Source organism: Rasamsonia emersonii (genome assembly GCF_000968595.1).
Source record: "Rasamsonia emersonii CBS 393.64 chromosome Unknown ctg1118621760499, whole genome shotgun sequence".
Lineage (NCBI taxonomy): Eukaryota > Fungi > Ascomycota > Eurotiomycetes > Eurotiales > Trichocomaceae > Rasamsonia > Rasamsonia emersonii.
In genome coordinates, this window is record NW_013562959.1 from 1 (window position 1) to 24,267 (window position 24,267).

Below are 24,267 nucleotides of genomic sequence, written 5' to 3' on the forward strand. Positions count from 1 at the left end.
GGGGTATCGATCAATAACGCTATCTCATCGTGAAAAAAAAATCTGTCCTTTCCACTGATATTCACTCTTCACTTTCATGCCACCTTTTTCGCCCGCACACGCTTGGCCATAGGCGTCGCACCTGCTGGCCCGGCCTTGAGTAGGGTCTGACCCTTGCTGCTACTGGTAGGGATACTGCTCGTCTTGCTCATCTTGGAGGAGGAGGTGCTGCTAGTAGTCGTTTTGATGCCTGATTTGCTGCTGCTGCTAGTCACCGTCTTGCTCAAGGCTCCTTTTGCAGGCAGTTTCAGTAAACCAGCTCCCGGAGACTTAGGCGTCAGTTTCTTGCGTTTCGGAATCGGCGTGCCCACAGAAATCGGCTTCGTGCTTGTGGTGGCACCAGAATCGGTAGTTGAGGAGGTGGTGGTAGCCGCCGGCAGCGCTAGGCGCCGCACTGGTTTCTTGGGCGTTGAACCGGGGCTTGCAGCGACAGTCTCCTTCTCCCGACTGGTGCTTTTGCTGGCATTGCGCCGGATCGCCGTCTTCTTCTTGTCGGCACCGCCACTCACGTCGTTGCCGCTGTTTTTGCTCTTCCCATCGACATACTCGACGAGCTGATCCTCTTTCCAGGACACCTGCTTCGCACCAGCCCGTTTACGCGTAGACTGGCGAGCAGCCGCATCGTCGCTGTTGTCGAGATGAGATGATGCAGCCTCTTCTTCCTGCCGCTTGGCCATTGCCTGCAGGGCATACTTAGGCAGCAGCGCGTCTCCTTTGTTGCGGCGCGTGTTCCGACGGGTCGTGAGGGCCAGCTCCTGCGCCTCGGTCCGCTGCAGAAATACAAACTCCGTCCCTTTTGCGCGCCTGAGAGGAATCTGGTTCGGGACAGCCGGGCGCGGGGCACGCTGCGGAGGTTTGGGCAACCGTATTCTGCTGCTTCGGCGGCAGGCAGCTGGCGATGCCGGGTTACCGGCCTCCTCGTCCTCCTCATCCTTCATAGGGTCATCTGGTGAACCGGATGGCTTTTCTGCCTTGGACGGAGACAATAACTGCGGTTTCTGGGGAGATGGGGAATTCTTGTCCAGTTCCTCCAGAGCCTGGCGTGTTCGAACCGTAGGCGAGTTGGGTACTAGTTCTTCCTTCATCTCATCCTTGGGTATCTTCGCAGCTTTAGCCGCTCGTTTGGCCTGTGCGCGCGACAGGAACTCGCTGAGGAGCGCCGCATCGTCTCCGTCGAGAGAGTTCATTCTCAAAGCAGATCGAACCAAAGTTGACTCCTGCGTCGCGATCAAATCCTGAAAGTCTGCTGCATCGCTGTCGATGTCTGCTGCGGGGTCAACTTGTTCGGAGTTGTTAACGTCGTCCGTAATTTTAGTTTCTGGTGTCGTGACACGCTGGTCTTCCTCGGTGTCTGCCGGTGCTTGAGTCTCCTCTCCACTGCAAGCTAGCTCATGGTCTTGACTGTCAGTCTCCTGCGCTGTTCCAGCCAATCGCTCCGGTTCAGAGTCCCAAGTCATGCAGGAATCCTCGTCTGCCGCCATGGCCACCTTGCCTACACCCACTGTTAGCGACCTATCAATCATCACCTAATCCCACCACATCCAGCAGATCCAGCAACTCACGTCTTCTCCTGCCTGTCTCCAGTTCCCATTTGGTCTCCAGAAAGGAGCGACCCCGCCCAGATTGCGAATCGGGGCCCTCAATCCCCAGACACAGCCGTTTCACGCCGCGGAGAAAATCTGCATTCGCCGATGCGTTGATTTCCTGGACTAGTTCCTTCTCCTCGATCTTCCCTCTCCCAATCTGCCCGCGGAGCGCCTGCATGCTGGTCCGGAATCGCTTCCAGATCTTCCGCGACTTGTGACGCGCCAAGAACGGGGTTGACGGTACTCGCTCCCAAGGCCGGGGAGGCGCTTTTCTAGTCACGGGGGGTGTGAAACTGATCTGATCGGCAATGTTGGCGATGCTGCATGAAACGCATGTGTTAGCAGGGAGTATGCCAGAGCGGTCGAAGAACCAGCGGCGGGTTATTCTCGCAAGACGAGAAAAGACACAACTGTCACAAAGCGCAAAGACCCCAGAGCACGCATGTATGTAGTAGTATGCACGGAGTACTTGTGTAGGTATGCACTAACCATGTTGACAATGACGGTGGGCACGTCGCGTCTGGAGCAGCCGCGGCCGAATCCATGATGCGCGTGTCGCAGGACTGGAATGTTGCGATGCTGATTGATATTCGTCGTCGACTGGTCTCTGACTCCACAGATATTCCTAACACGCGTGTTCCTTGTGTGCGAAGTTCAAATCACAGGCCAATAATAGGTAGAGACGGGGAATCGCGCATGGAGGACGGAGAAGCCGGCTATTTCGTCGACCCTTTTCGTCAGAGCGAGCTACCCAGCTCCCGGAATGTTTAATGTTTCTCTTCACGCGGGAACAATGTCAGAGCGAAAGAATAGATCTGATATTGTTGCAAGAATCAATGGCAGATAATATACGGAGTAGATAGATACCTAATTCATGTGTCAATGGCGAGTCGAGTCGCGTGGATTAATTCACTGGCGGCGATCAGAGGAATTGGTTGGTCAGTCGGGCGTTGTTGACGCTGTTGTCCTTGTTCCGGTTCCGGACGCCGCCCGTTGCTGTGCCAACGCGAGCAACAGCCGGATCTCCCCGCGTGCTGCCCCAGCTGCATGGCCATTGAAGCCACTATTATTACTGCTATCAGACTTGGCGTGTGTAATCCACGTGTCGATGAGATGCAGTTGGTGTAGTAGACCTACTTCTTGTCTATAGAAAGACAGACCTACGGTTTAGGAGAAAGAACAGTTAGAGACCTGGAAACTATATCATTAGAAATCTACTCCGTTCGGACAGATGGATATGGATTTCATGGAGATCTATCTCCCGTGGATATCTCTATATCTCTTTAAGGCTGTCATGCATACCCTATCGAAGACAGCGGGTAGATATCATAACCAGTTCATCGCCTCCATGAGTGCGTAATCAAGAGACCCGCCAGCTCGAGATTTTCCTCCGAAATACCGTGGTATTAGGTTTTCTGTGAGAAGAGAGCATGGAGATGACCGGGACAGGCGGTGGTACCCGTGAAAATGAAAGATGGTGGCTTTCTGCCATTCCCACTGGTTCTCTCGTCATTTCAGGTTTTTCTGATAACATGCAAAGCAGGAAAAGTTATCCAGCTTGCTCTCAAGAAGTATGGTTGTCTCTGCCACGTAAACCTTGTGAGCTGTTTCTATTCGAATCCGCAGGAAAAGGACAACCTGCATACCAGGTCATCATTCGACATATTCTTGATCCAAACTCGATAAGCAATGCTAGTACGGCATCTAGAACCCTTGTCCAGTCATATCTCTCTCGTCGAACGGGTCTCCGAATTCCTCTGTATGCGATGTCAGTCCCTACAGACAATAATAAATTCCAACCCCGCCGCAGCAGACTTACGTAGGCTGAAATCCTTGTCCACGACAGACTCCAAGGCTCGCTGGTACTCTTCCTGCGCGCGCTGGTTCATCCACGATGCCCCCGGCTGTTCCTTCTGCTCGGTGGTTTGCGCCTTTCCATCGGTAGGGGTATGGCTCTCGCCTGTCTTTTCGAATCCTCCAGCACCTCCAGTAGATGACGCGGTAGCTTGTCCCGTGACCCCATGCTGTGATCTCGTCTGAGAGCCAGGCGGAGACAGCTCAGAACCCGCAAACTGTTGGCGAGTTTCGGTGGGTGTACGGGCGCCGGCCGGGGAAGCTGACCCAGAAGAGGACAGCATTTCGGAATCGCCATCGATATCTGCAGGATTTAGAGTTATGTCAGACACTGTATTCTTGATAGAAGCCATAAAAGCTGTAGAAATTCTTTTGATGTGGAAGGCTGTTGAGAGACGTGAAAGAATGGAGATATGGACGTACCAGTAGACATTTTGACGAAGAATATCTCAGCAAACTTCTAAACAGAATAAGAGACAGGAAAGCTAGATCAAATTATTTGCAAAATAATACAAAAGCTGCAATATCAAACCGTCTGGGGACGGTAGTGCACGGTATCAAGCTGATCTAGAACAGATGGCCCCGCACAATTGGCCAGTCAATGGGACAGCACAGTGACTGAGTAGTTAAAAGGCCCAGGATTGAAATGAACTAGCCTGGATCACCGTCCCCCTTGTCAGGAGGGATTAGACATCTACTCAGTGAACGATGATGGCAGGGCTGAGGGGAAGACAAGCTCAGGCGGAAAGGTTGAATAATGAATGGGATGATCGGCCCTGGATTGCCCCCGCACATCACCAAACTAACGTTACTGCGCGGGTTGAAGCCCCGTCTTTTTCTTCTGATCGTTTTTTTCCTCCGCAACCTACTCCCTGTGACCAGCTGGCAAGCAGACAGTCGCTCCGCATGTCGGACTTCGACTTTTCGCTCTCTACAACACCTTCTTCTCGAATACCGGATCGCCAACCTTTTTTTCTAGAAGAAAATCTCGAAAGCGCAATAGCGAGTAACCGCGCCGTTCTTCGTTCTTCTGCATCCCTTTCTTCCTTGCTCTACCCAACTGAACCGCTCCCAAACATGAGCAGCAATCCCACGAAAATTCCTGACGCATGGGATGACGATTGGGAGAAACTGGCTGATGTAGGTTACTTGCATTTGAATTCCGGGAACCTGATGTCACACAATGGTCGACGGAAAAAGAAAAAAAAATTGAATTCTTGAATACGCGTCCTGACAGAAGCTAGAAATCTCTGTTGCTAATAAATTACAATGTGAAAACTGCAGAAACAATCCGACGTTCCTGAACAGCCTCCAGAGAAGAAAGTCTCATCGAAAGTCACCAAGGCTCAGCGGAGAGCAGCGCAAGCGGAATTCAACCGGCAGCTGTGGGCAGAAGCGTACGTCCCGAAAAAAAAAAAGAGAGAGAGAAAAGAAACAACTCAAATGATCTAACATGTATCTAGTGAATCCGCGCAGACATTCCACTTCCTCGAAACCAAATCGGCCGTTCCGCTGAAGCAAGACTTCAAGCCCGCTGTCACCGTCCTCAGTCGCAGGCCACAGATTGCGTCGCGGCAGGCAGCTGGAGTCGAGTCTGCCACCGCAGGCCTCGCCCGCCTGGGTCTCAACGCAGATGGGAAGGATCTTTCAGACTCGGAAGAAGAGGAGACAAACAACAAACCTCCCGAGCTGACTCCGGAAGAGCGCCAGGCGAAAGCACTCAGGGACCTGGAGGAAAAACAGCGCAAATACGAAGAGGTGCGAGAGAGACTGTTCGGCAGCTCTTCGAATCCTGGGTCCGGAACGTCGTCCACCGGAAGCACCACGCCGCCACCATCCAGACATCATCATCACAACAGCGGTGACGGCCGCGGTAGAGGCAGGAATCGCGGTGGAGCCAGAGACAGAGACAGAGACAACCGGGAGAAGCGGGATTCCCCGGGATCGTCAGGCAAATCGAGGCAGCTCTATGATCCAAACTACTCAGCCAAGCCGAACTCGTCGTATCTACAGAGACGGGAGCGGCCGCAACGCCAGTCCCAGTCCACCGACCGATCGGACAGCGAGCAGCAGTCTCCGCGCCAGCCTACGCGAAGCCCGCGAGGGCCTGACGGTAGTGGACGTGGTGGATTTGGATTCGGTTCCAGAGGAAGAGGTGCTTGAGCGAAAACATCAAGGTATTGGTAGTGTACTGTACATGATCCATCAAGCCCGACGCCCAACCGGTCTGAACCCAAAGGCCCGCCTTTTCCTATCAACACAGGTCCGACATGAAAAACAAATATTACCAGCGATATGGCTACAGATGCAATTTACACGGACCTGCCGAGCAGCAGGTCAGGTGCAATGCCACGAAATGAAAGAAATGACGAGACTACGGAAGGCCCCGTCCAGAGTTAATCGCGTCCGCAAGCTGCGACGTATTAGGCCGATTCTCTGCGAAGCGGAGTCAGTCTGCGAACAGGCACTTCTCAAGAGCTATAGAGTTCATAATACTCACCAGCATATCGTTGATAGCTGTCCAGGTACAGCTCATCACTACTGGTCGTGGCCATGACATGCTCGTTGGTCTCGATGGCATTGACCCAAGCGGCCCATCGGCTGCCCATCTCGGGATCGGGCCACCCGCGATACGGTTTGAGAACCCGACTGAGCCGGAGGATCCAGGGCGCTATATGAATGTCGACAAAGGAAATGCTCGGCCCCAGAAAGTAGGGGCCGTGGACATGTGACGCATTGACCAGTTTCGAGATCTCATCTCTCAGCTCTTCGGCATAAGTGACTTGCTTCTGCGGATCCTGTTCCTGCAGGACGCGATAGAAGCAGGGGATGATGTGGCGGTTAATCTATTCTCTCAGTCAGCTATCGCGCCATATGTTGCAGGTGGTACTGGTTTGACAATACATGGTCAGCCCACAGTCGACAATGGGCGCGAAGTTTAGGGTCTCCAGGCGGAAGGAGCGGAGTCCCTTCTTGGAGATCTTCCAACTAAAATAAAGTAGATGGATGTTAGACAATGCAGATTGGAGCTGGGATGGAGTGGGCAACGAATGCTTACGTATTCAAGAAGCACGCTACTCTCATAGCATCCCCAATTGCCGTGCCGCAGCGCCGGGACGAGTCCTCGCGGATTCACTTCCAGCAACGATTCCGGCTTCTTGTAAGGGTCCACTTCAATATACTGATATGGAATGCCCTTGACCTCGAGCGCTATCCAGACGCGTTGCACAAAAGGACTATTGGCAGATCCACATGACTGCGGTTAGTAACAAAAAAAAAGGGCGCCTGGAAATGAAAGTTCGTTTAGGGGGAAAACACACCAGAAACAGCTCGCATATAGTTTCAGATCGCACTCTTTTGAATGTTTCTTTACTGTCGCGAGGGCCTGCCCGGTCGCTCTCTTGTGATACGTCTTCTCTTGCAACTGCTGTTGTTGCTGCTGTTGTTGCTGTTGCTGTTGCTTTTGATTTTGGTTAGTCATGGTTGTTGCGTATTGCGTTCTGGAGCGATTGGTGTTGTAGAAATAGTGATAGAAGTAGTAAAAATAGAAACGGAAACGGGGAAACGTGTTGATGATGATGATGATGATGGTGACAAGCCCAGCACAGAAGAGATTTTCTCCGAGAAGAGGGTGTATCAGAGTATCCAAAGCCAGTTTGGGGGACATGTCAATAGGGAATAGACAACGAAGCGGAGGAAGAGTGTATGCGATTGAGGGTTGTGACGTATGCGTCCAAATCCCTCGCTGCTTTTGACAGCACGTCTATCCTCCGGGAACCTTTCAACCCTATATACAGAGCCAATAGTCTGGCGGACTGGGCATTCGCCATCCACAGACCTGAGAACCGAGTTTCTGGAAGGCGCGATCCCGGAGTTGTAGTACTTCTCACTGCAAATGCAGCGAGCTTGGGGCCAAGATGGAGAGGGGGAAAGGGTGGATTTTTTATCTTTCCATCTTCTGCAACAATCAAAACAAACGACAGACTTACCGCTGCCTTTTTCTTCTCCTTTTCTTGCTTCAGCAGCCATCGCTGGACACTGTTCTTCTTCACGCGATCGCTCTCTTCCAATGTATGCCTGTGACCACCGCTGACACCGTCCCCTTTGCCATTGCCTCCATTGCCATTGACACGCTGTATGGTATAGTATTTTGCTCCTCTCGTGCCGGGATGTCCCTCTGGAAGGGCCGGACTGGGAGCAAGCACGCCGAAAGGTTGACTCTCTCTGGAAGAACCGCCGTTGGCGAAGAACGAATTTGCCGCTGCGTTATCTGCTGGTAGCGACTCGATTGCCGTTCCGAGCTCGGGATCAGTCCCCGATGCCCCGGGGAAATACTCTGTGATCTTGATTTTGACGTCGCAGAGATCCCGCTGTCGAGCCGTCCGCCTGCGCTTCTTCTTATTGGGATCGTCGGATTTGGGAGTGCCAGGAGGTCGCCCTTTCAGACGACAGTCCCAGTAATGCGAGATGAACGGCTTGCGCTTGTACCTTTGAGTCGAGCGATGCGAGTACACGTTATCGACATGGGGAAAGTAGGTCTGGAACCTGTCAGAAGCCACCGGTGTCAGCAAACTTCCATGCGCCCTCTGGAGGCTGGTCCAGGACAGCCGTACTGTTCCTCTGTTAAGGTGATCACCTCATCGACATTAAAGAGCTTCTCTCTCCAAGCTTGTAGGTCAGGCGGATTGGGAATCAGTTTCATTCCGCCGAAATGACCCTCTTGTTTGTCCGCTGTCGATTCCGCGGCATTGAAGAGGTTGCCATCCTTTTGAAGCTGGTTTCCGGGCTGCTGCAGCGACTGGTCCAGCGACGAGACCAGCTCCAGCTCGCTGGTCCTCGGGGTGAAGTTATGCGACGTCTGCGCCAGACTCCGCTGCCCTGACTGGCTCTGGTTGGGCTGAGAATTCGCAGCTGTCAGGTCCTGGTCCGGCCGCGGCGGAGGGACCGCAAATCGGCCATTATTATTGTTGTTGTTTCGCGACTCGAAGGGCCCGCTTGACGGGACCTGCTGCGGTCGCGGCGGAGGAACGACCCCGGTCTGCTGGTGAATCAGGGTATTGGGCTGATCGCCGGGTCGAGGGGGGCGGACATAGGCGTTGGATGCCGGAAGGCCATGTTCCATGTCCCCAATGGCCGAAGCAAAGGTCTGGAACGGCTGCGAATCATTCGGGTCGAAGCCGGGCGGCAGCTGCGAACCGAGCGGCAGGTTCACCGGGATGTGCTGGAGATCTGGGCCATCCATGCTGGAAGCGCCCAGAGCGCGTATGCAGCGTGTGCTGGCGGGGGGTGGATGATGATATCGGGGACGCAGGTTTCGGGGCAGCAGCGTTGAAGCGGCACTGGATTTCGGGGTGGAGTCTCGGCGGAAGCCAACGACTAAGCCTTATCTCCGCCTGCACGAATATACGAATACGAACCTCATACCCGTACGGAGTACTTTGTTGGGATTATTGCTCGTTATTAGTAATGCAGGGATGTACTCTACTAGAAGAAGAGCTGCAGGATTATGCCCAACATACTGAGTACGGAGTATAGATGCCGTAACTTCTCTACATATGGCACGTGACCCAATCCAGCCAGTGACGAGATAGAACAAGTCAATAAAGTAGCTGAGAACTCTCCAAGCCCTTCGATTGCGTGATCCTGACTGTCATCATGATAATGGATAACAGTGTAAACGTCCTAGGACTATTCCTCTATAGACCCTTCTTCTTCCCCGCAAACCGCTTGTCCGCCTCCGCGTTCTTGAACGGAAACCCAGACGTCCTCTTGTCCGCGCCCGTCCTCTTGCTGATGCGCCCCCGACTACTCGCAAAAAGGAGGCACCAGAGCCCGACAAAAGCGATGGCTCCGGACCCGACCATCCCGATAGCGAGCGCCGTCTGCCCGTTGACGGTGTACCACGCGTAGTCGTACGAGGCGCACGCCGCGTGGAAGAGAGACGTGACCAGCAGCGTGGGGACCGCGTAGGGAGCTTTGGGATCCGATTCCTCCGTCGAGACGGATTCTGCGATGGTAGCGGTGAGCGGGATGGAGCCGGTTAGCAGCACCGTCAGCACGGCGATGGTCAGGAGACCGAAGCCGAAACAACGGGAGAAGTAGATTTCGATATCTAAGAACGAGACGTCAGTGTGTGCGTTTCCTTTCTCCAAAAAAAAAAGAAGTCGAGATAGATATCAGGTATGAATGGTGCATACCCGTAGGCGGCCTAGCTTCATCCCGCAGCATCGTCACAATCAGCTTGGGTGTGCTGACCAGTGCTAGGCCTTGGATCCCAAGCCAGGAACTGGTTCCGTAAGTATAAGCGTAGAAAACCTATCCCCATTGATTGAATCAGACGTCAGAAAAGAAAAAAAAAGACCTTCTAGTCATCACCTGAAAGCAGTGTGCATTATTGCAGGACGCTCTTCAAGAATGAGGAAGATATTCTACTGACATCCATGCTGATTGCACGAATCGATCAATGGGCTTTTGCTCCCAGATTTGGTCAGCGGGAAAGATGGAATTTTTTTTAAAAAAAAAAAGTACGACCTGGTAGTTGAGGATTCAATCAGCGCTCATCTCAGCAGCGGGGGTCAACTACATGTAATGTACAGTACCCAGGTACCCTGCACGCCAGCTAGTAGTAAATGCTAGGAAATCGTATACCTAATTATCGATTAGGCACAGGCGAAAAAAATCTCATTTGCGAGCAGATAGATAATTGCAGCTATTCAAAGAAATCAACATTAGGATGACGCTGCGAAAGCTCCCTTGCAAAGTAATATTAAATCATGACATCATTACGGGATGTTTGTCGCGTTTGTGTTCGAGACAAGCTACTTTCCCAATCGGGATGATAGACGAACCTCACCGACCGGGTAAGAGATTATGAAGATCATATTAATATTGGCACATGATCTTTCATTTCTGATCCATGCTAATTAGCAATATGTAGTCAGTGATGACAGGACAGGAAAAAAAGTATTCTAGTCCCCACTGCTAATTTATCGTCACGACATGGCATGTAATAGGCTAATAGCCAACGCCGACTCCTCATTCCTTCGTTACCATGCTTCTTTTTTCCCTAATATCAGAAGGAGAAAACGAGAAAAAAAAGAAAGAAAAGTCCGAAGCTATTGACTAACTACTCCGCCGCATCAGGGTCTTTTACCTGGCCAACCACGCGGGCAGGAACACCCCAGGCAACACTGAATGGAGGGATGTCCCGCGTCACAACAGCTCCCGCTCCAATGGTGCAGCCCTTCCCGATTGACACACCAGGGAGGATGGTGGCTCCCACTCCGATCCAACAGTCGTCTCCAATGGAAATGGGCCGGGCATAGACGATTCCATTACGGCGAGACTCGATGTCTTTGTCGTGGGTATCAGTGACAATTTTCACATCAGGACCGATCATGACGCGGTCGCCAATGGTGACCTGGGCGCTGTCAACGATGCGAAGACTGCAATAAGATGTTAGCTAATCTGCTCTAATATTGTCCTGTCTCCCTCCCTCCCTCTGTTCTTTTTTTCTGGAATACTGACTTCACGTTTGCGTAGAACCGGTCTCCAAGAGTGATGTTGCAGCCGTACTGGAAGTTGAACGGAGGTTCAATGACAGGACTGGTGCCGACCTTGCCAAGGATTGTGCGCAACAAGCGTTCACGCTCCTTGCGGAGAGCCTGAAAGAGCTTGTCAAGAGGCAGAGAGGCATCTTTCAAGACAAGATCATCGGCATTGTACTTGGCACAGAACTGGCGAGCCATAAGCTTCCTTGCCTGCAGTTGAGGGCACTGGAGAACGCGATATCTGGGCAGTAGGAAAGACATGACATTATCAGCTTTCTTTTCTTTTTGTTTCAGAAGTTTTATAGCACTTCATCTTCTTGTCTCTCTTCCTGATAAAAAGAAAAAGCCACTTACGGCGATCCCGAAATCATCTTCTGGTACTCTTCGCTGTCTGGAACTCCAGTATGTGGGATGACACTGCAAGATTCCGGCGACATTTCCTGCTCTGGACGCGCCATGACTTCCCCACCTTCGACTTCGACGTTGGAGTGTGTTTTCTTCGCTATCTCAGACCTCTCACTCGACTCAGCAGAACGATACCTGGATTCAGGATCGCACTGTTTCGGATGAGTAGGTGCGGTGGGATCCGTAAAGTACTGTAGATGAAACCACACGCTGGTCAATTTATACAAGGATTGCCCCATCTGCGTTCCAGTGCGTGAATGTCTCTAATATACTGTAGCCCAGGTGCGTGAAGTGCGTGAAGTGAAATTAACTGACTTTTTGCGTGAAGAAGAGCCAACGTCAAAACCAGAAGATGATGAAGGGCAGTCACTGTCCTCGAAGATGGGGCAAAGGAAGAAAGAAAGAGTGAAAGAAAAAAGGAGTAGCATTCACAGGCACAGGCAGTAAGAAGCCCTGATCAAGATCCTCCTCTTCATGATTACTCTTCCCACGCCATGGAGCCGTAGGGAGCTGGGCCTGGCTCACGCCGACTTCTGGTCGCCATTCCTTGTCAGCTTCTGCTAAACTATGCTGCAAGCAGACAGCTGAAACAGTGAGACTCTGTAGGAAAATATTTCCTAACCATCCAGCGTTGAGAGCTGACTGATATAAGAATAAAAACATGCCCGGGTTGTTCAGCTGCATTAGCAGTCGTAGACTCGTACATCCTTCGAGGTGGGACCGCCGCGCAACAACAGAACAAGGCTGATATTATACAGTAAGTAATAATATTTCAAGGACCCATCACTTACATCCGTGCATTGGCACTAAGGACGAATAAGCACGCCATGCCATGCCAGGCGATGTCATATCATTATTAAATACAGGTGAATCTGAATAATGCAAGTCTATAACTGGTAAGACACTAAGAATCAGGAGGTCCATCGGAAGGCTGATAGCTTGAAGCAAGCCAAGAACGACCATGCAGAGGAACCACCATGAAACACGACAGAGCCTGGGACTCCTCAAAACAATGGAACCAGTCATTTCTCAATGAGGAATGGCGACGTTGGGAGTGAGGCTTGTGCTACTAGCTGCGCCCGCCCGGGGAAGCAAAGCCCCGTCCGCGATTGACATTCTTGTCAAGCCTTGAGCGCGCCGGTCCCAATACTCCTGACTGACTTGCGTCAATTAATAGGGATAATAATAATCACAACGGTCTAGCGGCGATATCGCAGGCTGGCAGGGTCTCGAACGGATCGCCGCCGGCAAAAGCTCATCCCGGATCCGATGGCATTGTCGACTGCCTGCAGGACCAACAGCGTCAGCTTCACCTCCACACCTCCACACAACACAGCCCCCCTGTCGTCCGAATCATGCAACTTGGCGAGATAGGGAAACGGCGCAGGCCCACTAGAGCCGGTTCTGGCTGGCAGGGAAATCCGGAAGTGCTATGGTCCCAAGTTCCCGGGACGGCGCGGAGGAATTACAATTGAAGAGATGAGAACGCCGAGAAAAAAGAGAGAAAGAAAGAAAAAGCCAGCACGGGTGGCAGCAAGAATTTCGATCTCGATCATGGGGAAAGGGGGAAGAAGAAAAACAAAGCGAAAGAAATGCATTACATTTACCGGCATGATGGCCATCTACCAGTACCGAGGCAGCCAGCTCTTGTAGAGATCCACTTTTTAAGGGTCTTTACCGGTTGACATTCTTGCTGCTTGCACGCAGATACCTCATAAAGCTCAGATCCTGCTCCGAGGGCGTTTTATGGCCGGTCGAGTCGGCGAGAGCCTGTTTGTAGCGCTCTGTAAGCCCCGAATCGTCCCCAGCGGAAGTAATTTCTTCATCCCCGGAGGCATCGTCGCTCTCAGACCCGCCAATGGTGTCGCGCGAGGCCTGGTCCACCTCCTCAGCCTCGCTGACCGTCTCTGCTGCATCCCGGTCGCGCGGTGCCCCCCGGCTAGCCCCAGAGACGCTCATGTCCCTCATGAGCTTGCCCAGCTCCTGCTCTCGGCGCGCCGCCTTAGCCTCCTCGCGCTCCTTTTTCTTCCGCTCCAGCTCCGGCCGGTAGTCCCGCTCGAATTCCTGCCGCTTCGCCTCCACCGCCTCGAAGAACTCATCGATGCCGTCGCCCGTCATCGAGCTGACCCCGACCACGTTGAGATGGCGGTAAAACTCCTCCAGCATCAGGCTCATGCTGTTCAACAGTGATCCCATATACCCGCTGCCTGCCCCAAAGCCTGCCGTTGAGCCTTCCCCTCCGAAGACGCCTGCCTCTTCCTCCTGTCGCAGAGCGCTCTGGAAGGCGTCGAAATCGGTCATCCACTCCTTGGCAAACTCGGCATCCTTGACGTCCGTCTTGTTGAAGACAAGGATCATCGGCAGCTTGGTCTTGTAGAGGATACTGCACGCATAGAGCATGTTGCTCATGAAGGTGCTGGTCGAGCTCGTCCGGGGCGTGTCGATGATGTACGCGATAACCGTGGGGAACGAAGACGCCAGCGTCTCCAGCAAGATACTCCCGGACGCACTCCAGACGAACACCTCGATCTGGCCGGGGGTATCGACGAGGATGTGTTTGATGGCTCGCCCGCCAGGGTTACTAGGATTATTCGGATCCACCCGCCTCTCTAGTAAAGCAATGATCTGATCGACTTTCGTAGCAAAGAGATTCAACGAGGTCAGAATGCCGCCGTTGGGTCCTAGATTGTACTGTTTCATGACCTCTTTGTAGTTGATGGAATCGCGGATGTCGATGTTGCTCTCAAAGGGCACCGAGTGCACGGCAGGATCTAGGTTCAGCACGTAAGGGATCTGTCGCTTCGAATGGAGGTAGGAATTGATGCGCTGCATGAACGTAGTCTTTCCCGACCCTAGAGAGCAGCGTCAGATGTCAGTAAGCATCTTTCAGAGCTAGAGCAAGACAGATGGGCGCCGCACCGGCCATGCCAACACAGACGACAGCGACCGGCGACGGCGGTGTGGTCGCCATGGCTGCAGATCTAGCAGTGATTATTCTCGTATCTGCAACAGAAGAGTGCACGAGAGGCAGGTGTTTGTCGAGTGCGCAAAGATGATAGAAATTCTTTTGATGGCGCGGGGCGAGGCCTTTCTGTTCCGGGAGTGGGGAATGCTCCAGACGTCATCTGCTGCCAGCCGCGCCCGGCAACTTTTCAGCTCGGAGCTGCCTCGCCGCGCGAAGTCACCACAAACCCTCCAAGAGAGGCCTGCCAACCCCCTTTGGAAGGCTCAACATGACTTTGGAAGACTTTGAACGGTCGCTGGCCGAAAGTCGCGAGAGACGACACGAAAGGAGCAGCAGGGATGAGGATCGAGACGCGGATCGCTCCAGACGCCATCGTCACCATCACCGCCATCACCACCACCACCGGCGGTCCGCGTCCCGGTCGAGAGAACGAGAAAGCGATCGACACCGAGACTCACGTCGTGACGACGAGGAGAGACATCGACACAAGCGGTCCCGGCACTCCAATGACAATGGCGATGCCGGCGAGCATGATCACAAGCGCCGACATCGACGCGACTATGATCGGGAGTCTCCCGAGAAGGACGTGACCGCACAACCAGTCAAGACACAGCTGAAGCGCGATGCGTGGATGGAAGCTCCGTCTGCACTAGACTTCGACTTCGTTCACAGACGCGATCCGCACCTGCAAGAGCAGCCCCAACCGAAGATGCTGCAGTCGGATATCGAAACTAAAATCCACAAGAAGGAGCTTAATGAACACCTACGAGACCTCCGGGACGGAAAGGTGACCGAGAATATCGAAAAGGAACCCGCACAGCATGAGGTCGATTATACGTTTGGTGATGCAGGCTCTCAATGGAGGATGACAAAGCTCAAAGCCGTCTACAGAGAGGCCGAAGAAACGGGGAGAAAGGTAGAAGACGTAGCTATTGAAAGATATGGTGATCTACGTGCCTTTGACGATGCTAGAGAAGAAGAAATGGAATTGGATCGCCGGGAGAGATATGGCGAGGGCTACGTTGGCAAAACGAAACCCACCGGAGAGCTCTTCCAAGCGAGAAAACTGGAACAAGGAGTCCACAGGGATCCACGGCCTCGAGATGAGGAAAAAGAGCTAGCTGCTGAGGGCCAGGGAAAGCCGTTGGATACCGAACCTCCCGCTCGGACCACGCAGCACCTGGACGCTACCGCTCTGAATCGACTACGAGCGCGAATGATGAAGGCGAAGATGAAAGGCTCGCCCGACGCAGCTGAACTTGAAGAACAGTATCACGCCGCCGCAGGCATGATGGCAAACCGCAAGGAAGCCGACGTGGTGGTTCTCGACGTCACGCACAATCGCATGCTGGCCGGCGGGCCGAGAGCGGAGGTCAAGCCGGTGGACAACCGACGAGGCCGTGAACGCGGACAGGTGCAAGAGAACGAGGACATGACGATCGAAGACATGGTGAGGGAGGAGAAAAGGACTCGAGGCCAACCTGGCGGTGAAGGACTCCGACTGGCGGAGAGGATCGCGAAGGATTCGACCTTCAATGTAAGTCTACTCTATTCCCACATGTACTGGAATTTACTGATACTAACGATTCTAGAACGATCTCGAGTATATGGACGAGAATGCCTACAAGCTGGCGAAACGAGTGCAGAAATCGGAGCTGGATCTGAAGAATACAGCCATCAATGAATTCCACAAAATGAACCGCATTCTGGACACCTGTCCGCTCTGCTACCATGAAGATACCAACACTCCGCCTGTGGCGCCGGTGATCTCACTGGCTACCAGGGTCTATCTCACCCTCCCGACAGAGCCCGAACTGAGCGAGGGTAGTGCGACCGTTGTCCCGATCCAACATCACACCAATCTGCTAGAGTGCGACGATGATGAATGGGAAGAAATCCGGAATTTTATGAAGAGCTTGACACGGATGTACCACGACCAGGGCCGGGATGTGATCTTCTATGAAAACGCCGCGCACCCTCACCGCAAGCGTCATGCGACGTTGGAGGCGGTCCCGCTTCCCTACAGTCTCGGAGAGACATTGCCGGCCTTCTTCAAGGAGGCGATCCTGGCGGCGGACGCGGAATGGACACAGCACCAGAAGCTCATCGATACGTTGGCCAAGGCGAAACAGGGATTAGGGAAGCTGGCCTTCCGTCGCACTCTGGCCAAGGAGATGCCGTACTTTCATGTCTGGTTCGAGCTGGACGGCGGACTGGGGCACGTCGTGGAGGATGTCCATAGGTGGCCGTCTGGCGATCTGTTCGCGCGGGAGACGATAGGAGGGATGCTGGATCTGCCGCCGGAGATTATCAAGCGGCAGGGGCGGTGGAGCAAAAGCGGTGACCGACGGGTCGATGGCTTCAAGAAACGGTGGAGGAAATTCGATTGGACTCGAATTCTAACGGAGGGATTACCCAGCTGATGTTGCCTGTCCAGACGGACAAGACGAGCATGTTGTCTTTTCCGATGCACATGTCACATCGGGGTCAGAGTTAGTCTTACTGTCGGGCTTGTCCAGAGCATGCGCGTGGATGAGACGATGCTGATCCTCTCATCCATGCAATCTCACCGTCGGACATGATTCCCGACAATCTCTTGCCCGTGCTGCATGGCGCCGTGCATGCGCCAGACTTTGCCCTGTTCCCTGACATGGGGGATCGATTGATGATCGATCCATTCTGGAAGAAACAATCATGACGAGTCATGAGTCATGCATGGCCTGGCATCTATTCGACCCGTCGACGGTGTGTAGGCAGTGGCGGTACGCTGCTGACGGCGCAGCCTGGTCAAGGATTTCAAAAGTATACCTAAAAGTACGCATGCAGATTAATTTACTATAATTTATTGATATTACATATGTGTAACATCACGCCATGAGAAGGGGAGTTTCTTTCCATTGTTATGCAAGGGGATCGATAAGCATTTACATCTGCTACCATTATATTTCGCACAATTCCAAAAGTAAGGATCACGAAAGGTTATTTCTTGAATTTATCAAGTTCCCCAAGTGAGAACTTGTCTAATAGTCTACCTCCAAAGAGTACTACATGATGTACTCTGTGCTGCACTGTATATGCGGCGACGCCAAGGAGATAGGCCGGGCAGCATGAGATAGCATACTGTACAAACAACCCATCAGGATTCATAAATAGGCAATAATTATTCTTAGATAGGAATAATTGCCCACCTAGGCAGAAGCAGCGATGACACTGAAGTGAGCTTCGTATTTGACCCCACCTACTACAAGTTCCCCGCGGGTATCTAAGTCTCTTTCCCTATCCTGTCTGATAGCACGGTGGCGGGGCTCTCGCCTCCTCGGAGTGGTCGCCGCATTTCTCTCCGCAGCCTTTTCTGTCTGTGGGGTTTGGTTAATAATAATTAACTATTAACTAACTACTTGTTTCTCCTTCTTCATAGATGGTAATATAGCGATTGTCAATCTGAGAGTGTTTTGTTATTATTTTTTGGTACGCGATCGATTGATTGATCCAGATATGTACTGTACTGTACTCTCTCCTTATCGCTGCGCATCGATATATATCAGCGCGAGAAACTGTCAATATCGTCTCCGTCAGATTTTAGTTCTTTTATTCGTGTTTCTAAAAAGATGGGAACAGAAGCTGCCATTGATCAACCTGCTAACAGCCGCATCTGAAGGGACATAAATTGATCGCGACCACGGAACAACATCGATTGGAACCATGACTCGTCCGAAAGTGCTGCTTCTCGGTCAGATCGACCAGTATGTCCTTTTTCTGCCTTTCTGCCATGTGAAAGATGAACGTCGCTAACAAGACATCCTGCCAAGTGCACACCAAGCATGGCAATCCCTGAGCAGCCTCGCCGACCTGGTCACTCCCACAGCAACCAATCGAGCAGAGTTCATCCAGGAGTGTCGCGACGGCAAGCTGGACGGCGTCGTCGTCGCGTATCGCACGTTCGGCTCGGCCTCCATCACGGGCAACATTGACGAGGAGATTGTGCAGGCGCTGCCCAAGTCGTTGAGATTCCTTGCTCATTGCGGTGTGTACAGCTAGCTTTCTCCTCCGACCACCAGAATTGCTCCGACTTACTAGTGTTCCGTTTCTTCACTAGGTGCTGGATACGACCAGATCGACGTCCACGCTTGCAGCGCGCGAGACCCTCCGATCCGGGTATCGAACGTGCCGACAGCCGTCGACGACGCGACCGCCGACGTGAACATGTTCCTCATCATCGGCGCTTTGCGCAACTTCAACACGGGCATGCAGGCGCTGCGCGAGGGGAAATGGCGCGGTCAGCCGCCGCCAGCGCTCGGCCACGACCCCGAAGGCAAAGTCCTGGGCATCCTGGGCATGGGCGGCATCGGGCGCAACCTGAAGAAGAAAGCCGAAGCGTTTGGCATGCGCGTCATCTACCACAACCGGCGCAAGTTAAGCGACGAGCTGGCTGGCGGGGCGGAGTACGTCTCGTTCGATGAGCTCCTCGCGAGGAGCGATGTGCTTAGCTTGAATTTGCCTTTGAATGTAAGTACTCCTCAGGAATAACCAAACCACCTGCTAAATTTTTGTACTCTACGTAGAAAAACACGCGCCACATAATCGGCAAACCCGAATTCGCGAAAATGAAGGACGGCGTCGTCATCGTCAACACCGCGCGCGGAGCCGTGATGGACGAAGCCGCGCTCGTCGAAGCCCTGGACAGCGGCAAAGTCTGGTCCGCGGGACTGGACGTCTTCGAGGAAGAGCCCAAGATCCACCCGGGTCTGCTACGGAATCCGAAGGTGATGCTGGTGCCGCACATGGGGACATGGACTGTTGAGGTAGGTGCCTGCCTCTCGATCGTGTATCAATCAATCATATTGTGTGTTTTTGTGGGCTTTTTGCTAACGATATATCCTCCAGACACAAACCGCCATGGAGGAATGGGCGATCGAGAACGTCCGTCTGGCACTCGAAACGGGCAAGTTGAAGAGTCCGGTTCCCGAACAGGCGGATTTGTGAGGGAATAATAATAATAAAGATGAATGAATGAGAAATAATACCCAGAAAGAAAGAAGGAAGGAAGGAAAGAAAGGGAATATAAATAAAGCTGGATGACGAAGATGAAGACATATACATACACAGATACATACACTTATACGAATACAAATACAATATAGATAAACTGGCTACTTCACAGCAGGAAATTCTCATACATATATATCCTACCCTAATTAATTAATACATCCTCTTTTTTTTTTCTAAGAAAACTTTTGGCAAACTAACTTAACTACTTACTACCTTGGGGGGAAAAAAAATAAGCAGTTTGTTACTTCATTTTTTTTCGTATGAATGGTACATACATACAAAGATCGATCACCCTTTCTCATATGAAGGTGAACCAAACCTGTCTGTGCCACTAATAATAGGACAATCCTAGACTAGACTAGGTCTAGAAGATATCTTAAGTAAGGTACACGCATGAATTGTATGTATGTATGTGTGTATCACATGTATGAACTTCTTTTTCTTTTTTTGCTTTTTGTTTTGTTTGATCATCATCAACAGAGCACGTAATAGTAATTCCGCCTCGTCTCTCATCTCATCTCATGTGAAGAAGAAAACGTAAAGGAAAAAAAAAGAAAAGGGGGGAAAAAAATTCGAGTACAAATGATGATACCTCGGTGGGGTGTACAGACAGAAGCCGTATGTATCAAAGCGACTACCGTGAAGGAAGGATCAGGAGGATCGAGAAAATCGGGAGGATCGGGATGATCGGGATGAGAGATGTGAGAAAAACACAACCACATGCATCGGTATCGTTTAAACAATATCAGAATATGTCCCAATGTCAATATGAAGATCTCAGAACGCCTCTGTCAACCCCATCCGAGACACTGTTCGCCGAATTCGAGGAAAACCACCTGAACTCCGCATGCTGTCCCGAAGCCCAAGAGAAGTGAAAAAACATGATGTGCATGCGAGCACCCAGGAAAAAAAAGAGCGCACCTAGTTCGACGCGCGCACATATTTCAGATGCTCCGAAAAACTGTATTTTATCTCCCACAGTCGGACCACCATCCCACATAGCCGCCTGACCACCTGGTTCGTACCCTTCTCCCTGGCCTCTTCTTCGATGAATTTCTGCGCCACGTAAAGTTTGGTCCCGGGATTTCTTTCATCGCCCAGGTTGTCGAATGGTGGCCTGCTGCGGGGATAGTCGATCCAGCGCTGCCCGAGATGGCGTCCAATGGCAATCGAATAGATCACGTCTCGGTTCTCGATTTGATCCAGCAGCCCACGAGCGCGAGCCAGCGTCTCATCGATCTCCACCCCCGCCGCGGCTTCGTTATCATGCAGGGTAAGAAAATGCCCAATGCAATCCCAGAAGCTCAGCGATCTTCGTCGAAGTTGGTCCGCTAGCGTAGGCGGGTTGGCGGGTGTGTCCCGATTCAGGTCGTCCCGCAGCGGATTCTCTTTTAGATAGTCATCCGTGATGAGGGCTTCGAAGACGTCGAACCGGTTCGCCGCGGTCAACAGATCATACTCCTGGATCGGTTCTGGGTTTCCGTTGCGGACCAAGTTACGCGCCGAACGGCAGATGGACATGGTGTCCCACACGACCGACGCTTCGAAGCTCTCAACACGGCTCCGGACCGCAGGATCGGAAATCTTGGGGTCGTCAAACGCGTCAATAAGAGCAGAGTATTGCGCCATAAGCTGAGCGTTGGTCAAGAGCTGAGACAAACCCTTATCCCGGAACCAACGCGTTTCCAAGAAGCGGTCGATCGCGGGCGCATACGTGTGAAGGTAGATGGTCTGGATCTGGTCCAGACGGGTTTGTTGAATGGGGACAATGGGATATGGAGGGGGAGGAGGAATGCCTTGGAGGGCGAGCAGGTCCTGAATTTTGACTTTATCTGTAAGTCCGTCAGTCGAAGAATATTCTGAACCACAGCCCTTGAGGACAACGAACCTTGTTTACCGAACTGCCCAGACGGCGGCCTGGCTATCGACGGCGCTGTCGCAGACGGAGTCCCCGCGGTCTGAGACAGAGAGCCATCAACGGCATCTTGAACGCTGGCCATGGCCGACATAGTATCGCTCCCTTCTACGGAGGGCTCGGCCCCGGTCCTGTTCACTTGATCGTGGGATTGAGTGGACGAGTCTGACTGCACCGACGGCGCGAAAGGCTGGCTCGACGCAGGAACGTATCCAGGCGGCGCTGCGGGGTACGAGGAAGGAGGATCCTGAGGATTGACGACGAGAGAAGGGGCGGGATTTGGAGCTGGTTGTATGGCCGACGGCGCGGGTTGCGGCCGAAAAACCGGGTCGTAGCCTAGGCACTCGCGTTTGCTTTTGACGCAATTTCTGCAGACCGGGTGCCCTTCATCACACTGAACGGAATACCAATTGCATGTTAGCAGGCTGGGAAATTTATTCACTCAAAGGTTGGGTGCGCGCAGGCCTGAAATGTGGGACAGCAATGGGCGGGGTTCTAATAGAAGGTATTGCAGCAAAATAAGCGACAGCTTATAGCGTGGAAAACCTTCCGCGTCTCCGCACCACAACCATCCCATCGCGCCAACCACCCCGACTGCTCGGTGCACACGTACCTTTATTCTGCGCTTTCGGCATGTCAAACAGCCTGTTTTTGTTCGCCTCTTTACCTCCTTCTTGTGCGTCCTTGCTCTAGGGTCCCCAGGCAGTTGGTAACTCATCTGGCCGCCCTGCACTCCCATTTGTGGCATTCCCGGTGAGTATCCAGGAATGTACTGTCCCATTGGCGGCATTGGAGGCATTGTAGACGGTAGAGGCGACCCAATTGGGGCCTGTGTTTGAGTCGGCAGGTGGTTTGGAGAGGAGACATCTGTGGAAGACGGGTATGTTGCTGGTACCGAAGGCGCTTGTGCCGGTGCCGGTGCCGGTGCTGGCGCGGGTGTAGCTGTTTGAGCTGGCGCTGGTGCCGGTGTAGCTGTTGGCGCTGTTGCTGGCACTGTCGCTGGCGCTGGCGCTGGTACTGATGCTGGTACTGATGCTGGCACAGGCGCAGATGTAGGCGCAGACACGGGCGCGGGTTCAGGTGCGGGTGCAGGTGTGGGAGCAGAAGCAGTAGAAGCCGGCGTAGGAGCAGGAACCTGCGCAGGAGCAGGCGCAGGCGCAGTTGTGGGCGCTGATGTTGCTACTGACGCTGGCGCCGGTGCTTGCGCTTCTGCTGATACCGGGGGTGGAGGATTCGACGTCGGATCGGTTTCCGACATTTTCCCGCAGGACTCCTGCACGAGTTCCTCCGACTACCAACAACCAGACAGTTCCAGTGTATCTCTCGGCGATAACGGGGCAGTGGGGATTAAAGGGTCATCTAGACTATGCAATCAACAACATTAGTCACAAATTCACCAGTAGGCTGGTAACAATGAGCACCGAGATGGCAATAGCAGTGGCGATAAAATCTTGATCAAAGCAGGTAAAAAAGGCCAGTAGATCTCTGCATAGCATTGTAGTCAATATGTTCTGCAATTGCAGCAAGAGCTAGCAGCTCATATCCTTAGGTGGTTATGTGCAGCAGCAAAATGCTCATGCGCGATGCCATCCGGCTGGTGGTGCAAGGAAGACACACGCAGATAACCACATCCAAGGAAGAGTATGTAGCTCTGCCACCTGCAAGCTCCTACTGCCAGCACTGGTGCCATGAAAGCATCTGTTCAGGTTATCGCAGTCGCAGGAAGCATAAGCTGCCGCTGCTACTGGCAATGCGAGCAGAGATGGCATAGAGAACCACCAGAGAAACACGATGCCAAAAAAAAAAGGCTGTGGTCCTTCCAGATTGAATAACAAGCACACTGAGCAGTAATAGCTGCAATGCACCTCTGGGAGTTTTGCCGATTGCGATAATAAAACAAATGATAAGGGAGCAGAACCTTGGGAAGAGAGAGCTCTTTTGCCAGGTAACTTACTGATAAATATGATCGCCAACCCCCGACGCCTTTGCAACCAGCCAAGCACGACAGGAGACCAGAGCTGAAGACAGTGGTAATTAAAAATTTGAAGCGCAATGCGATCGGAAAAAAGAGAGAGAGCACAGGGAGGGGCAGCCTGTGGCCAGGTCGAGTACCCAAGGGCAGCTCAATCTGGAGGAACAAAGCTGAGGAAAGTCGCAAGGTGAGTTCCGGCACAGGCCCGGATCTGACCGCGTCTAATTTAAGCCCGCGCAGGGCCCGGGACCGTGACGGCGGAGAGTCACTAATTAACTTAGAAGTGACCACCGCCAGCGCTGCAAGTGATGAACGTGGATAATTAAAACTGTAGAGCAGGTAAATCTTTGATCAGGACCATAGTTGGTATTAACTGCTGCTAGAAAGTGGCAATGCAGTGGCCAATCAATTTTTTCAGACATTACAAGCTTACAGACTACAGTGCATAATTTCTAAATATCTATCTTCACGACTGGTTCTACTTCTGATGATACAGTGAATGGTATCTCATCTATCTGTGAAGTCCCGGAAGAGTAAATCTGAGAAGATCCCATGCACCAAGTTGCGGTAGCCTGTGTACCTGGCTGTAGCCTCAGGCAGGAATTTAGCTTCATCAAATTTACTATCAATGATTCATTGCCTAGTATTTTGTTTGTTTATCTTTGGCCATCTACAGGTCTATTTACTAAGAAATAATCTGAGAAGCTCTCTGGCGCGAGAAGCAATTGCATTGCTATCATCATAGACGCTGCATAGTAATCTCTAAGGAGGGATTGCCATCAGCAATAGAGCTGTTTTCCAGAAGTCTCCCTTCTCTTATGGAAGACTTGACATTTGATCCCGGTCAATGCCACATCAAAGGACCAGAGCAAGTAGAGCCACCCTGCACTAGGCACATAAACGGACCCCTATCCATGCGATTTATCAGATCG

At 52.3% G+C, this 24,267-nt stretch overlaps 9 protein-coding genes across 9 annotated transcripts; 3 read left to right on the forward strand and 6 right to left on the reverse strand.

Annotated features, from left to right (window-relative positions):
- Positions 1 to 74: 74 nt before the first annotated feature.
- Positions 75 to 2,170, reverse strand: T310_7072 (uncharacterized protein; the record flags this gene model as incomplete). The annotated part of the gene is made up of 3 exons (XM_013470116.1): positions 75 to 1,531; positions 1,602 to 2,035; positions 2,115 to 2,170. 3 exons carry the CDS (start codon positions 2,168 to 2,170, stop codon positions 75 to 77), a joined length of 1,947 nt encoding a protein of 648 aa, XP_013325570.1.
- A 1,019-nt stretch (positions 2,171 to 3,189) lies between these two features.
- On the reverse strand, positions 3,190 to 3,912 carry T310_7073 (uncharacterized protein; the record flags this gene model as incomplete). The annotated part of the gene is made up of 3 exons (XM_013470117.1): positions 3,190 to 3,401; positions 3,445 to 3,783; positions 3,903 to 3,912. 3 exons carry the CDS (start codon positions 3,910 to 3,912, stop codon positions 3,190 to 3,192), a joined length of 561 nt encoding a protein of 186 aa, XP_013325571.1.
- A 275-nt stretch (positions 3,913 to 4,187) lies between these two features.
- T310_7074 (uncharacterized protein) lies at positions 4,188 to 5,642 on the forward strand (the record flags this gene model as incomplete). Its single annotated transcript, XM_013470118.1, has 3 exons — positions 4,188 to 4,619; positions 4,764 to 4,876; positions 4,943 to 5,642. The coding sequence occupies 3 exons, from the start codon at positions 4,188 to 4,190 to the stop codon at positions 5,640 to 5,642; spliced, it is 1,245 nt and encodes a 414-aa protein (XP_013325572.1).
- Positions 5,643 to 5,950: 308 nt separating this feature from the next.
- T310_7075 (Glutathione transferase) lies at positions 5,951 to 9,921 on the reverse strand (the record flags this gene model as incomplete). The annotated part of the gene is made up of 11 exons (XM_013470119.1): positions 5,951 to 6,325; positions 6,384 to 6,467; positions 6,538 to 6,715; positions 6,800 to 7,224; positions 7,469 to 8,017; positions 8,053 to 8,722; positions 8,897 to 8,960; positions 8,999 to 9,126; positions 9,204 to 9,591; positions 9,677 to 9,794; positions 9,916 to 9,921. 11 exons carry the CDS (start codon positions 9,919 to 9,921, stop codon positions 5,951 to 5,953), a joined length of 2,985 nt encoding a protein of 994 aa, XP_013325573.1.
- A 684-nt stretch (positions 9,922 to 10,605) lies between these two features.
- T310_7076 (uncharacterized protein) lies at positions 10,606 to 12,397 on the reverse strand (the record flags this gene model as incomplete). The annotated part of the gene is made up of 6 exons (XM_013470120.1): positions 10,606 to 10,924; positions 11,007 to 11,270; positions 11,384 to 11,625; positions 11,960 to 12,034; positions 12,078 to 12,178; positions 12,226 to 12,397. The coding sequence occupies 6 exons, from the start codon at positions 12,395 to 12,397 to the stop codon at positions 10,606 to 10,608; spliced, it is 1,173 nt and encodes a 390-aa protein (XP_013325574.1).
- A 711-nt stretch (positions 12,398 to 13,108) lies between these two features.
- On the reverse strand, positions 13,109 to 14,134 carry T310_7077 (ATP binding protein; the record flags this gene model as incomplete). Its single annotated transcript, XM_013470121.1, has 1 exon — positions 13,109 to 14,134. One exon carries the CDS (start codon positions 14,132 to 14,134, stop codon positions 13,109 to 13,111), a length of 1,026 nt encoding a protein of 341 aa, XP_013325575.1.
- Positions 14,135 to 14,667: 533 nt separating this feature from the next.
- T310_7078 (Cell cycle control protein (Cwf19)) lies at positions 14,668 to 16,822 on the forward strand (the record flags this gene model as incomplete). The annotated part of the gene is made up of 2 exons (XM_013470122.1): positions 14,668 to 15,936; positions 15,992 to 16,822. 2 exons carry the CDS (start codon positions 14,668 to 14,670, stop codon positions 16,820 to 16,822), a joined length of 2,100 nt encoding a protein of 699 aa, XP_013325576.1.
- Positions 16,823 to 18,101: 1,279 nt separating this feature from the next.
- Positions 18,102 to 19,382, forward strand: T310_7079 (Phosphoglycerate dehydrogenase; the record flags this gene model as incomplete). The annotated part of the gene is made up of 5 exons (XM_013470123.1): positions 18,102 to 18,142; positions 18,239 to 18,423; positions 18,496 to 18,905; positions 18,962 to 19,201; positions 19,284 to 19,382. The coding sequence occupies 5 exons, from the start codon at positions 18,102 to 18,104 to the stop codon at positions 19,380 to 19,382; spliced, it is 975 nt and encodes a 324-aa protein (XP_013325577.1).
- A 987-nt stretch (positions 19,383 to 20,369) lies between these two features.
- Positions 20,370 to 22,621, reverse strand: T310_7080 (C6 finger domain protein; the record flags this gene model as incomplete). The annotated part of the gene is made up of 3 exons (XM_013470124.1): positions 20,370 to 21,280; positions 21,337 to 21,757; positions 21,977 to 22,621. The coding sequence occupies 3 exons, from the start codon at positions 22,619 to 22,621 to the stop codon at positions 20,370 to 20,372; spliced, it is 1,977 nt and encodes a 658-aa protein (XP_013325578.1).
- Positions 22,622 to 24,267: the final 1,646 nt, after the last annotated feature.